The sequence below is a fragment of the Poecile atricapillus genome, chromosome 32 (assembly GCF_030490865.1).
Source record: "Poecile atricapillus isolate bPoeAtr1 chromosome 32, bPoeAtr1.hap1, whole genome shotgun sequence".
NCBI classification, from domain to species: Eukaryota; Metazoa; Chordata; class Aves; order Passeriformes; family Paridae; genus Poecile; species Poecile atricapillus.
Window position 1 is genome coordinate 267,134 of NC_081280.1, and position 13,118 is coordinate 280,251.

At 50.4% G+C, this 13,118-nt stretch overlaps 2 protein-coding genes and 1 long non-coding RNA gene across 5 annotated transcripts; 1 reads left to right on the forward strand and 2 right to left on the reverse strand.

Annotated features, from left to right (window-relative positions):
• Positions 1–27: 27 nt before the first annotated feature.
• Positions 28–491, reverse strand: LOC131590163 (uncharacterized). 2 transcript variants are annotated; one of them, XR_009279994.1, is made up of 3 exons: positions 381–456; positions 260–324; positions 28–226 (listed from the first exon to the last, which is right to left on the reverse strand). It is a non-coding gene; the product is annotated as an uncharacterized LOC131590163 (long non-coding RNA). The 2 variants fall into 2 exon arrangements; XR_009279995.1 differs by having other exon boundaries at positions 28–324; positions 414–491.
• On the forward strand, positions 318–3,189 carry LOC131590154 (uncharacterized). The gene is made up of 10 exons (XM_058860057.1): positions 318–1,048; positions 1,101–1,130; positions 1,315–1,919; positions 1,971–2,043; positions 2,085–2,125; positions 2,219–2,593; positions 2,625–2,728; positions 2,760–2,800; positions 2,842–2,861; positions 3,040–3,189. Exons 2-10 carry the CDS (start codon positions 1,121–1,123, stop codon positions 3,067–3,069), a joined length of 1,299 nt encoding a protein of 432 aa, XP_058716040.1. The 5' UTR covers positions 318–1,048; positions 1,101–1,120; the 3' UTR covers positions 3,070–3,189.
• Positions 3,190–3,196: 7 nt separating this feature from the next.
• Positions 3,197–10,617, reverse strand: TMEM147 (transmembrane protein 147). 2 transcript variants are annotated; one of them, XM_058860065.1, is made up of 7 exons: positions 10,396–10,617; positions 9,946–10,015; positions 8,594–8,659; positions 7,181–7,317; positions 5,243–5,327; positions 4,255–4,355; positions 3,197–3,321 (listed from the first exon to the last, which is right to left on the reverse strand). In XM_058860065.1, the coding sequence occupies exons 1-7, from the start codon at positions 10,470–10,472 to the stop codon at positions 3,201–3,203; spliced, it is 657 nt and encodes a 218-aa protein (XP_058716048.1). In that variant the 5' UTR covers positions 10,473–10,617; the 3' UTR covers positions 3,197–3,200. The 2 variants fall into 2 exon arrangements, with proteins under 2 accessions (XP_058716048.1, XP_058716047.1); XM_058860064.1 differs by having other exon boundaries at positions 4,234–4,355.
• Positions 10,618–13,118: the final 2,501 nt, after the last annotated feature.

Genomic DNA, 13,118 nt, shown 5'->3' on the forward strand with positions numbered 1-13,118 from the left:
CCCAATAAAGGCACAGGTGACTCCTCCAGGTGTGGCCAGGTGTGTTTATTGCTCAGGGCTGGGACCGACTGACACACCTGGGACCGACTGACACACCTGGACTGACTGACACACCTGGACTGACTGACACACCTGGACTGACACACCTGGAACCGACTGACACACCTGGACTGACACACCTGGACTGACACACCTGGGGCCGACTGACACACCTGGACTGACACACCTGGACTGACACACCTGGGGCCGACTGACACACCTGGACTGACACACCTGGACTGACTGACACACCTGGGGCCGACTGACACACCTGGACTGACACACCTGGGAATGACTGACACACCTGGGTTGACTGACACACCTGGGGCCGACTGACACACCTGGACTGACACACCTGGGACCGACTGACACACCTGGGAATGACTGACACACCTGGACTGACACACCTGGACTGACACACCTGGACTGACACACCTGGGAATGACTGACACACCTGGACTGACACACCTGGACTGACACACCTGGGAATGACTGACACACCTGGACTGACTGACACACCTGGACTGACACACCTGGACTGACACACCTGGACTGACTGACACACCTGGACTGACACACCTGGACTGACTGACACACCTGGGAATGACTGACACACCTGGACTGACTGACACACCTGGACTGACACACCTGGACTGACTGACACACCTGGACTGACACACCTGGACTGGATCCCCCCGTCCCCCCCAATAAAGGCACAGGTGACTCCTCCAGGTGTGGCCAGGTGTGTTTATTGCTCAGGGCGGGGCTGGGGGGGACACCTGGGCCACGCCCACTGCACACCTGAGATCCAGTGACACACCTGTGACGTCATCTGCACACCTGTGATGTCACCTGTGACGTCATCTGCACACCTGTGATGTCACCTGCTCACCTGTGACGTCACCTGCTCACCTGTGATGTCACCTGCACACCTGTGATGTCACCTGGGCCCCTCCCCAGCACACCTGGACTCGATTCCTGCCCCTGAACCCCAAAAATAAACACCCAGGTGTGTCCAGGTGTATCCAGGTGTATTTTAGGTGTACCCCAGGTGAGTCCAGGTGTGTCCAGGTGTATCGAGATGTGTCCAGGTGTATTTTAGGTGTGCTTCAGGTGTATCCAGGTGTGTCTGTATTCACTCAGGTGTGTCCGGGTGTATCCAGGTGTATTTCCGGTGCTCCCACGTCCATCCATGTTCGTTCAAGTGTATCCAGGTGTATCCAGGTGCGTCCAGGTGTGTCTGTATTCACTCAGGCGTGTTCCGGGTGTGTCCAGGTGAGTCCAGGTGTATCTCAGGTGTATCTCAGGTGTCTCCAGGTGTATTTACAGTGCTCCCACATGTGTCCATGTTCACTCAGGTATGTCCAGGTGTATCCAGGTGTGTCCCAGGTGCTCCCAGGTGTATTCAGGTGTGCCCAGGTGTGTCCAGGTGTATCTCAGGTGTATTTCCGGTGCTCCCACGTCCGTCCATGTTCACTCAGGTGTCCCCAGGTGTCCCCAGGTGTGTCCCAGTGTATCTCAGGTATGTCCAGGTGTGTCCAGCTGTATCTCAGGTGTCCCCAGGTGTATCCAGGTGTGTCTGTATTCACTCAGGTGTGTCCAGGTGTATCTCAGGTGTCTCCAGGTGTGTCCAGGTGTATCTCAGATGTCTCCGGGTGTATCCAGGTGTATCTCAGGTGTCTCCAGGTGTGTCCAGGTGTATTTCCGGTGCTCCCACGTCTGCCCATGTTCGCTCAGGTGTCCCCACGTGTCCCCAGGTGTGTCCAGGTGTCCCCAGGTGTATCTCAGGTGCTCCCAGGTGTATTTTAGGTGTATCCAGGTGCATCTGTATTCACTCAGGTATCCCCAGGTGCTCCCAGGTGTATCCAGGTGTATCTCAGGTGTATCCCAGGTGAATCCAGGTGTCTCCAGGTGTATCCAGGTGTGTCCAGGTGTCTCAAGGTGGGGGTAACAGCGGTACCAGCAGTCTGAGCGCCCCCAGCCCCAGCGCCGCCGCCCCCACAGGTGAGTCCAGATGTATCTGAGGTGTGTCCAGGTGTATCCAGGTGAGTCCAGGTGTATCTCAGGTGTGTCCAGGTGTATCCAGGTGTGTCCAGGTGTCTCAAGGTGGGGGTAGCAGCGGTACCAGCAGCCTGAGGGCCCCCAGCCCCAGCGCCGCCGCCCCCACAGGTGAGTCCAGGTGTATCTCAGGTGTCTCCAGGTGTATCTCAGGTGTATCCAGGTGTATCCAGGTGTCTCTCAGGTGTATCTCAGGTATCTCCAGGTGTCTCAAGGTGGGGGTAACAGTGGTACCAGCAGTCTGAGCGCCCCCAGCCCCAGCGCCGCCGCCCCCACAGGTGAGTCCAGGTGTATCTCAGGTGTGTTTGGGTGTATCTCAGGTGTCTCCAGGTGTCTCCAGGTGTGTCCAGGTGTATCTCAGGTGTCTCAAGGTGGGGGTAACAGCGGTACCAGCAGTCTGAGCGCCCCCAGCCCCAGCGCTCGCAGCCCCACAGGTGAGTCCAGGTGTATCTCAGGTGTCTCCAGGTGTGTTTGGGTGTATCTCAGGTATCTCCAGGTGTATCCAGGTGTATCCAGGTGTCTCTCAGGTGTCTCTCAGGTATCTCCAGGTGTCTCAAGGTGGGGGTAGCAGTGGTACCAGCAGTCTGAGCGCCCCCAGCCCCAGCGCCGCCGCCCCCACAGGTGAGTCCAGGTGTATCCAGGTGTGTTTGGGTGTATCTCAGGTGTCTCCAGGTGTATCCAGGTGTATCTCAGGTGTATCCAGGTGAGTCCAGGTGTATCTCAGGTATCTCCAGGTATCTCCAGGTGTCTCCAGGTGTCTCCAGGTGTGTCCAGGTGTATCTCAGGTGTCTCAAGGTGGGGGTAACAGTGGTACCAGCAGCCTGAGGGCCCCCAGCCCCAGCGCTTGCAGCCCCACAGGTGAGTCCAGGTGTATCTCAGGTGTGTTTGGGTGTATCTCAGGTGTCCCCAGGTGTATCCAGGTGTGTCCAGGTGTGTCTCAAGGTGGGGGTAACAGCGGTACCAGCAGTCTGAGCGCCCCCAGCCCCAGCGCCGCCGCCCCCACAGGTGAGTCCAGGTGTATCTCAGGTGTATCCAGGTGTGTTTGGGTGTATCTCAGGTATCTCCAGGTGTATCCAGGTGTATCACAGGTATCTCCAGGTGTCTCAGGGTGGGGGTAGGAGGGGCACCAGCAGTCTGAGGGCCCCCAGCCCCAGCGCCGCCGCCCCCAGCGCTCGCAGCCCCAGCGCCCCCCAGGGCCCCAGGCCCAGCGCCTGCCCCGCCCACCTGGGGAGAGAGAGAGAGAGAGAGGGGGCGTGGCCTCAGCGGGGAGGGGCCGGGACACGCCCCCTCCTCATTTGCATAGAGCCGGACACGCCCACAAAGGCTCCCCCACCCCCCCCTTTTCCCCTCAAGCTCTGCCCCCTTTTTGCCAGAGACTCCTCTGGGAATTCCCGGCCCCTCCCCCATTGCCCCTCCCCCATCCCCACTCAGCAACCCCTCCCCCACTGCCTTTCCCCTATCACCCCTCCCCCACCCTGCCCCTCCCCCATACCCGCTCAGGAACCCCTCGTACGCCCCTCCCCCACCCTGCTGCCCCTCCCCCACCCCCAGCCCCTCCCCCACCCCCTGCCCCTCCCCCATACCCGCTCAGGAACCCCTCCCCCACCCCATTGCCCCTCCCCCATACCCGCTCAGGAACCCCTCGTACGCCCCTCCCCCACCCCGCCCCTCCCCCATACCCGCTCAGGAACCCCTCCCCCACCCTGCTGCCCCTCCCCCATACCCGCTCAGGAACCCCTCGTACACCCCTCCCCCATGGCCCCTCCCCCATACCCGCTCAGGAACCCCTCGTACGCCCCTCCCCCACCCCCATCACCCCTCCCCCATTGCCCCTCCCCCACCCTGCCCCTCCCCCATACCCGCTCAGGAACCCCTCGTATGCCCCTCCCCCACCCCCCAGCCCCTCCCCCACCCCCCAGCCCCTCCCCCACCCTGCTGCCCCTCCCCCACCCCATGGCCCCTCCCCCATACCCGCTCAGGAACCCCTCGTACGCCCCTCCCCCACCCCCCATCAACCCTCCCCCACCCCCCAGCCCCACCCCCAGCCCCTCCCCCACCCCCGCCCCTCCCCCATACCCGCTCAGGAACCCCTCGTACGCCGTCCCCAGCCCCTCCCCCATGGCCCCTCCCCCATACCCGCTGAGGAACCCCTCGTACGCCGTCGCCGCCAGGAGCCCCCCCAGGGGCAGCCGCAGGGGGGAGGGGAGGTCGTGGCGCCCCGAGGCCCAGAGGAGAGCGGCCGCGGCCACCGTGCGCACCTGGACCAGTATAAACCAGTATAAACCAGTATGAATCGGTATAAACCGGTATGGACCAGTATAAACCAGTATAGACCAGTAAAAACCGGTATAAACCAGTATAAACCAGTATAAACCAGTATGGATCAGCATAAACCAGTATGGACCAGTATAGACCCGCATAAACTTGCATGGACCAGTTACGACCAGTATAAACCAGTCCATCCCAGTCCCTCCCAGTCTGATCCCAGTCCATCCCAGTTTGTCCCAATCCCCTCCCAGTCCCTCCCAGTTCCCCCAGTCCATCCCAGTTCATCCCAGTCCCTCCCAGTTTGATCCCACTCCCTCCCAGTCCATCCCAGTCCCCTCCCAGTCCCTCCCAATCCCCTCCCAGTCCGTCCCAGTTCCCTCCCAGTCCATCCCAGTTCCCCCAGTCCCTCCCAGTTTGATCCCAGTCCCTCCCAATCCCATCCCAATCCCCTCCCAGTTCCCTCCCAATCCCCTCCCAGTCCCTCCCAGTTCATCCCAGTCCCTCCCAATCCCCTCCCAGTCCGTCCCAGTCCATCCCAGTTTGGTTCAATCCCCTCCCAATCCCCTCCCAGTCCCTCCCAGTTCCCTCCCAAACCCCTCCCAGTTCCCTCCCAATCCCCTCCCAGTTCCCTCCCAGTCCCTCCCAGTTCCCCCAGTCCCTCCCAGTCCATCCCAGTCCCTCCCAGTTTGATCCCAGTCCCTCCCAATCCCATCCCAATCCCCTCCCAGTTCCCTCCCAGTTCATCCCAGTCCCTCCCAATCCCCTCCCAGTCCCTCCCAGTTCCCTCCTAGTTCCCCCAGTTCATCCCAGTCCCTCCCAGTCCCTCCCAGTCCCCTCCCAGTCCGTCCCAGTCCGTCCCAGTTCCCCCAGTTCTCACCAGGCTGATGTTGGAGTCCAGTCCCATCTGGAGGTGTCTCCAGTCAAACTCCACCCCCCGGGCCCCGACCCACAGGGGGACGCACCTGCCCGGGATTCCCAAAATTCCCAAAATTCACCCCAAAAAAATCTCAAAATTCCCGGAATTCAGCCCAAAATTCCCAAAATTCAGCCCAAAATTCCCGGAATTCAGCCCCAAAAAATCCCAAAAATCCCGGAATTCAGCCCAAAATTCCCAAAATTCACCCCAAAAAAATCTCAAAATTCCCGGAATTCAGCCCAAAATTCCCAAAATTCAGCCCAAAATTCCCGGAATTCAGCCCCAAAAAATCCCAAAAATCCCGGAATTCAGCCCAAAATTCCCAAAATTCATCCCAAAAAAATCTCAAAATTCCCGGAATTCAGCCCAAAATTCCCAAAATTCAGCCCAAAATTCCCAGAATTCAGCCCAAAATTCCCGGAATTCCCAAAATTCCCAGAATTCAGCCCAAAATTCATCCCGGAATTCCCGGAATTCAGCCCAAAATTCATCCCAAAATCCCCAAAATTCAGCCCAAAATTCATCCCAAAATTCCCAGAATTCAGCCCAAAATTCATCCCAAATTAATCCCAAAATTCCCGGAATTCATCCCAAAATTCCTGGAATTCAGCCCAAAATTCCCGGAAATCAGCCCAAATTAATCCCAAAAATTCATCCCAAAATTCCCGGAATTCAGCCCAAAAAAATCCCAAAATTAATCCCAAAATTCCCAAAATTCAGCCCAAAATAATCCCAAAATTCCCGGAATTCACCCCAAAATTCACCCCAGAATTCATCCCAAATTAATCCCAAAGTTCCCGGAATTCAACCCCAAATTCCCAAAATTCATCCCAAAATTCCTCCCAAATTAATCCCAGAATTCCCAAAATTCATCCCAAAAAATCCCAAAAAAATCCCAAAAAATTCCCAAAAATCCCAAAATTCCCAGAATTCCCGAAAATCCCCAGAATTCCCAAAATTCCCGGAATTCCCATGAATAATTCCACATTCCCCCATCCCAAACCCCCTAAAAATTAACAAAAAAATTGAAAAAAAATAAAAAAAAAATTGAAAAAAAATCAGAAAAAAATCCCCAAAAAATTCCCGAAAATTCCCAAAAAATTCCCAGAATTCCCCAAAATCCCCAGAATTCCCAAAATTCCCGGAATTCCCACGAATAATTCCACATTGCCCCATCCCAAACCCCCTAAAAATTAAAAAAAAATTGAAAAAAATCCCCAAAAAATCCCCAAAAAATCCAAAAAAAATAAAAAAAAAATCGAAAAAATTCCCAAAAAATTCCCCAAAATTCCCAAATTTCCCCAGAATTCCCGGAATTCCCGGAATTCCCACCTGGCCGTCAGCAGCTCGGCGCTGGCCCAGCCCAAATCTCCCCCAACCCTCCCCCAAAAACCCCAAAAATCCCCAAAAAATCCCCAAAAATCCCAAAAAATTCCAAAAAAATTCCCCCCAAAAAATCCCAAAAAATTCCCAAAATTCCCAAAAAATTCCCGAAATTCCCAAAATTCCCGGAATTCCCATGAATAATTCCACATTGCCCCATCCCAAACCCCCTAAAAATTAAAAAAAAATCCAAAAAAATCCCAAAAAAATCCCAAAAAAATTTTAAAAAAATCGAAAAAAAATCAGAAAAATTCCCCAAAAAATTCCCGAAAATTCCCAAAAAATTCCCAGAATTCCTGAAAATCCCCAGAATTCCCAAAATTCCCGGAATTCCCATGAATAATTCCACATTGCCCCATCCCAAACCCCCTAAAAATCAAAAAAAAATCCAAAAAAATCCCAAAAAAATCGAAAAAAAATTTTAAAAAAATTAAAAAAAAATCGAAAAAATTCCCAAAAAATTCCCAGAAAATTCCCAAAATTCCCCAAAATTCCCGGAATTCCCGGAATTCCCACCTGGCCGTCAGCAGCTCGGCGCTGGCCCAGCCCAGGGCGGCCACCAGGATGCGGAGCTCGCCCCTCCCCCCGCCCCGGCCCAGGGCCAGCTGGAGCCCCCCCAGATCGGCCACGTCCACCGTGGCACGCAGGAATTCCTGGAAAAACGGGAAAAATGGGAAAAAACGGGGAAAAATGGGGAAAATGGGAAAAAACCGGGAATTTTAGGGGGAAAAACGGGAGGAAAATGGGAAAAAACGGGAAAAAAAACGGGAAAAAAGGGAAAAAAAAGGGAAAAAAAGGGAAAAAAACAGGAAAAACGGGGAAAAATGGGAAAAAATGGGAAAAATGGGAAAAAACGGGAAAATAACAGGAAATAACGGGAAAAAAAAGGGAAAAAAAAGGGAAAAAAATGGGGAAAAATGGGGAAAAACGGGAAAAAATGGGAAAAAATGGGGGAAAAACGGGAAAAAACGGGAAAAAATGGGGAAAAAACAGGAAAAAAACGGGAAAAAAGGGGAAAAAACAGGAAAAAACGGGAGGAAAACGGGAAAAACCGGGAAAAACGGGAAAAACAGGAAAAAAACGGGAAAAATGGGAAAAAACGGGAATTTTGGGGGGAGAAAAATGGGATTTTTGGAGGAAAAAATGGGAATTTTTGGGGGGAAAATTGGGGATTTGGGGGAAAAAATGGGAATTTGGGGGGGAAAATTGGAACTGGAGAAGGGAAATTGGGGATTTGGGTAAAAAATGGGATTTTGGGGGAAAAAAACGGGGATTTGGGAGGGAAAAATGGGAATTTCAGGGAAAAAATGGGAATTTAGGGGGGAAAATGGGGATTTGGGGGGGAAAATTGGGAATTTGGGGGGAAAATGGGAATTGGGGGGAAAAAATGGGAATTTAGGGGAGGGAAATTGGGGATTTGGGGGAAAAAATGGGATTTTGGGGGGGAAAAATTGGGAATTTGGGAGGGAAATTTGGGAATTTGGGGGGGATTTTGAAGGAATTTTGGGATGGGAATTTTTGGGGAATTTTTGGGAATTTTTGGGGGGATTTTGGGACGAATTTCAAAGCGAATTTTGGGGAATTCTGAAGGAATTTTTGGGGGGATTTTTGCTGAATTTTGGGGATTTTTAAACGGAATTTTCTGGGAATTTTTTGGGAATTTTCAGGAATTTTTTGGGAATTTTTTGGGAATTTTTTCAGGAAGGTTTGAGATGGAAATTTGGGAATTCTTTGGGAATTCTTTGGGAATTTTTGGGGGGATTTTGGGACGGATTCCGAAGCGAATTTTGGAATTTTTGCCGAATTTTTGGGGTTTTTTTTTACAGAATTTTTTGGGAATTTTTTGGGAATTTTTGGGAATTTTTTTGGGAACTTTTGGGATGGAAATTTGGGAATTTTTTGGGAATTCTTTGGGAATTCTGGACTCACCCCCACCAGGTCGTATCCGCCCGAGGGCCCCTCCCAGGTCGGGAAAAACGTGGCCAGGAACAGCATCTGGGGGGGGGGAGGGGAAATCTGGGAATTCCGGAACATTCCGGAAAATTCCGGGGAATTCTGGGGAATTTTGGGAATTTTTGGGGAATTTTGGGGGATTTTTGGGAATTTTGGGGGTTCCCAGTTGGAATTTTGGGGAATTTTGGGAATTTTGGGGAATTTTGGGGAATTTTTGGGGGTTCCCAGTTGGGATTTTGGGGAATTTTGGGAATTCCGGAAAATTTTGGGGAATTTTGGGGAAATTTTGGAATTTTGGGGGGTTCCAGTTGGAATTTGGGGAATTTTGGGAATTTTGGGGAAATTTTGGGGAATTTTTGGGGGTTCCCAGTTGGGATTTTGGGAATTTTTGGGAATTTTTGGGAATTTTGGGGGTTCCCAGTTGGAATTTTGGGAATTTTGGGGGAAATTTTGGGGAATTTCAGGAAATTTGGGGGAATTTTGGGGGATTTTGGGGAATTTTGGGAATTCCCAGTTGAATTTGGGGGTTCCCAGTTGCTCCCAGTTAAATTTGGGGGAATTTTGGGGAAATTTGGGAATTTTGGGGGTTCCCAGTTCCTCCCAGTTCAATTCTGGGGGCTCCCAGTTCCTCCCAGTTTGATTTTGGGGGTTCCCAGTTGGAATTTTGGGGGCTCCCAGTTGCTCCCAGTTCAATTTCAGTTCCTCCCAGTTGCTCCCAGTTGGAATTTGGGGGTTCCCAGTTTGATTTTGGGGGTTCCCAGTTGCTCCCAGTTGCTCCCAGTTTGATTTCAGGGGCTCCCAGTTCCTCCCAGTTCAATTTTGGGGGTTCCCAGTTCCTCCCAGTTGCTCCCAGTTGCTCCCAGTTGCTCCCAGTTTGATTTTGGGGATTCCCAGTCGCTCCCAGTTGGAATTTGGGGGTTCCCAGTTCCTCCCAGTTCAATTTTGGGGGTTCCCAGTTCCTCCCAGTTGCTCCCAGTTTGATTCTGGGGGTTCCCAGTTGCTCCCAGTTTGATTTCGGGGGTTCCCAGTTGCTCCCAGTTGCTCCCAGTTGGATTTTGGGGGTTCCCAGTCGCTCCCAGTTGCTCCCAGTTTGATTTCAGGGGCTCCCAGTTCCTCCCAGTTCAAATTTGGGGGCTCCCAGTTGCTCCCAGTTCCTCCCAGTTGCTCCCAGTTCAATTTCAGGGGTTCCCAGTTGCTCCCAGTTGCTCCCAGTTCAATTTTGGGGGCTCCCAGTTCAAATTTGGGGGTTCCCAGTTGCTCCCAGTTGGAATTTTGGGGGTTCCCAGTTGCTCCCAGTTGCTCCCAGTTGCTCCCAGTTGCTCCCCCACCTTTCCCAGTTGCACCAGTACGTAGGTGGCTCCGGCCTGGACGCAGCGCCAGAAGGCGCTGTACTCCGACCTGCTCCCAGTACAAACCAGTACAAACCAGTTCAAACCAGTTCAGACCAGTACAAACCAGTACAAACCAGTATAAACCAGTTTAACCAGTTTAAACCACTTTAAACCCAAACAAACCAGTCCAAACCAGTCCAAACCAGTCCAAACCAGTCCACCGCCCCTCCCAGTATAAACCAGTAACCCCCAGCCCCCTCCCAGTATAAACCAGTAACCCCCAGCCCCCTCCCAGTATAAACCAGTAACCCCCAAACACCCAACCAGTATAAACCAGTAACCCCCAATCCCCTTCTAACCCCTCCCAACCCCCTCCCAGTCCCTCCCAGTCCCTCCCAGTCCCTCCCAGTCCCTCCCAGTTTGTCCCAGTTTGTCCCAGTTCCTCACAGGCCGCTGCATTTGTAGGTGATGAAATAGGGGAAATAGGCGAGCGCGAAGCAATTCCCGAAGTGGAACAAAGTCATGGCGGGCCCGGGGGGGAGGGGCCGCGATCCCGGAAAATTTTTTTGGGAATTTTTGGGAATTTTTTGGGAATTTTTTGGGAATTTTTTGGGAATTTTTGGCGCGCGGAGCTTCCGGGTTCGGGCCCGGCGGCCGCGGGGGGTGATGGGAAAGGGGAGGTCACGCCCACTTCGCGCGAGATTTGGAGGTGGGGTTGTGGCCAATCAGAGAGGGGAACGTCACAAGGGGCGGGGTTTGGGGGTGAGGCCACGCCCACGGGGTTGGGTTCCCGCCAAAAGGGAGGCGGGAAAAGCGGAGAATTCCCAAAAAATTCCCAAAAAATTCCAAAAAATTCCCCAAAAAATTCCCAAAAAATATCCCAAAAAATTCCCCCAAAAAATTCCCCCAAAAAATTCCAAAAATTCCCAAAAAATTCCAAAAAAATTCCCAAAAAATTCCAAAAAAATTCCCCAAAAATTCCCAAAAATTCCCCAAAAAATCCCCCCCAAAAATTCAAAAAAAAATCCCCCAAAAATAAAAAAAAATTCCAAAAAAATCCTGAAAAATTCCCAAAAAATTCCCCAAAAAATCCCAAAAAAATCCCCCAAAAATCCCAAAAAATAAAAAAAAATCCCCCAAAAATAAAAAAAATCCCCAAAAATTCCAAAAAAAATCCCAAAAATTCCCAAAAGAATCCCAAAAATCCCCCCAAAAATTCCCAAAAAATCCCGAAAAATTCCCCAAAAATATCCCAAAAAACCCCCCCAAAATCCCCCCAAAATCCCCAAAAATTTCCCAAAAAAATCCCCAAAAAAGAAAAATAAAATCACTAAAAATCCCAAAAAATCACAAAAATTCCAAAGATTTCCAAAACAAAAAATCCCAAATATTCCCACCCCCAAAAAACCCAAAAATTTAAAAAAAAAATCCCCCAAAAAATCCCCCAAAAAATAATAAAAAAAAAAATCATAAGAAGTTGCAAAAATTCCCAAAAAATCCCCCCAAAAATCCAAAAAAAATCCCAAAAAATCCCGAAAAGTTCCCCAAAAATATCCCAAAAAATTCCCAAAAAATCCCCCCAAAATTCTCAAAAAAATCCCAAAAAATCCCTCCAAAAATCCCAAAAAAAATCCCCCAAATATTATCAAAAAAATTCCCCAAAAATTCCCAAAAAATCCAAAAGAAATCCCCAAAAAAATCCAAAAAAATCCCCCCAAAATCCCGAAAAGTTCCCCAAAAATATCCCAAAAAATTCCCAAAAAATCCCCCCAAAAAACCCCCAAAAAATCCCCCAAAAAATCCCAAAAAATTCCCAAAAAATTCCCAAAAAATCCCCCCAAAATTCCCAAAAAATTCCCAAAAAATCCCTCCAAAAATTCCCAAAAAATTCCCAAAAAATCCCCCCCAAAAATCCCCAAAAAATCCCAAAAAAATCCCAAAAATATCCCAAAAAATTCCCAAAAAATCCCCCCAAAATTCTCAAAAAAATCCCAAAAAATCCCTCCAAAAATCCCAAAAAAAATCCCCCAAATATTATCAAAAAAATTCCCCAAAAATTCCCAAAAAATCCAAAAGAAATCCCCAAAAAAATCCAAAAAAATCCCCCCAAAATCCCGAAAAGTTCCCCAAAAATATCCCAAAAAATTCCCAAAAAATCCCCCCAAAAAACCCCCAAAAAATCCCCCAAAAAATCCCAAAAAATTCCCAAAAAATTCCCAAAAAATCCCCCCAAAATTCCCAAAAAATTCCCAAAAAATCCCTCCAAAAATTCCCAAAAAATTCCCAAAAAATCCCCCCCAAAAATCCCCAAAAAATCCCAAAAAAATCCCAAAAAAATCCCAAAAAAATTCCCAAAAAATTCCCAAAAAAATCCCCCAAAAATTCCCAAAAAAATCCAAAAAAAATCCCAAAAAATCCCCCAAAATTCCCAAAAAATCCCCCCCAAAAAATTCCCAAAAAATCCCTTGGGAACGCTCCAAAAATCCCTGAAATTACCCCAAAAAATTCCCTGGAAACGCCACAAATTTGGGATTCAGGGGGGGAATTTGGGGAGATTTGGGAGGATTTGGGGAATTTGGGGGAATCCGAGAGGAATTTGGGATGGAAAGGGGGGAAAAATGGGAATTTTGGGGGGGTTTGGGAGGAAAAATGGGAATTTTGGGAGGATTTGGGTGGAAAAATGGGAATTTTGGGGGGGTTGGGAGGAAAAATGGGAATTTTGGGGGGGATTTGGGGATTTTTGGGGGGGAATTGGGAGGAAAAATGGGAATTTTGGGAGGAAAATGGGAATTTTGGGGGAATTTTGGGATTTTTGGGGGGATTTGGGTGGAAAAATGGGAATTTTGGGGGGGATTTGGGACAAAAAATGGGAATTTTGGGGGGGATTTGGGACAAAAAATGGGAATTTTGGGGGGATTTGGGAGGAAAAATGGGAATTTTGGGGATTTTGGGGATTTTGGGGAACTTTGCCCCAAATTCGAGGGGATTTTGGGGCTCCCCTCCCCCCCCCGTGTTTACCTGGACTTTGCCCCCTCCCCCCCCCGGCCCCGCCCCCCCCGCCCCCATAAATGGAACCGTCCGGGGGGGGGAGGGGAGAGGAGCGGCCGCAACCAACGGTGGGTGCGGGGGGGGGACCCCAAAATCCGGGGGGGGAAATCCAAATTTTGGGG

Excerpts from the sequence above, each read along its gene's own strand:
- TMEM147 (XM_058860064.1), bottom strand. The coding sequence starts at position 10,472 with ATGACTTTGTTCCACTTCGGGAATTGCTTCGCGCTCGCCTATTTCCCC. Across the intron at positions 8,660-9,945 it reads TACTGGTGCAACTGGGAAAG|ATGCTGTTCCTGGCCACGTT; the intron begins GTGGGGGAGCAA and ends CCCCCCCCCCAG. Across the intron at positions 5,328-7,180 it reads GCCGAGCTGCTGACGGCCAG|GTGCGTCCCCCTGTGGGTCG; the intron begins GTGGGAATTCCG and ends AATCCCGGGCAG.
- LOC131590154 (XM_058860057.1), top strand. Across the intron at positions 1,920-1,970 it reads TGTATCCAGGTGTATCTCAG|GTGTCTCAAGGTGGGGGTAA; the intron begins GTGTATCCCAGG and ends AGGTGTGTCCAG. Across the intron at positions 2,126-2,218 it reads GTGTGTCCAGGTGTATCCAG|GTGTATCTCAGGTGTCTCCA; the intron begins GTGTGTCCAGGT and ends AGGTGAGTCCAG.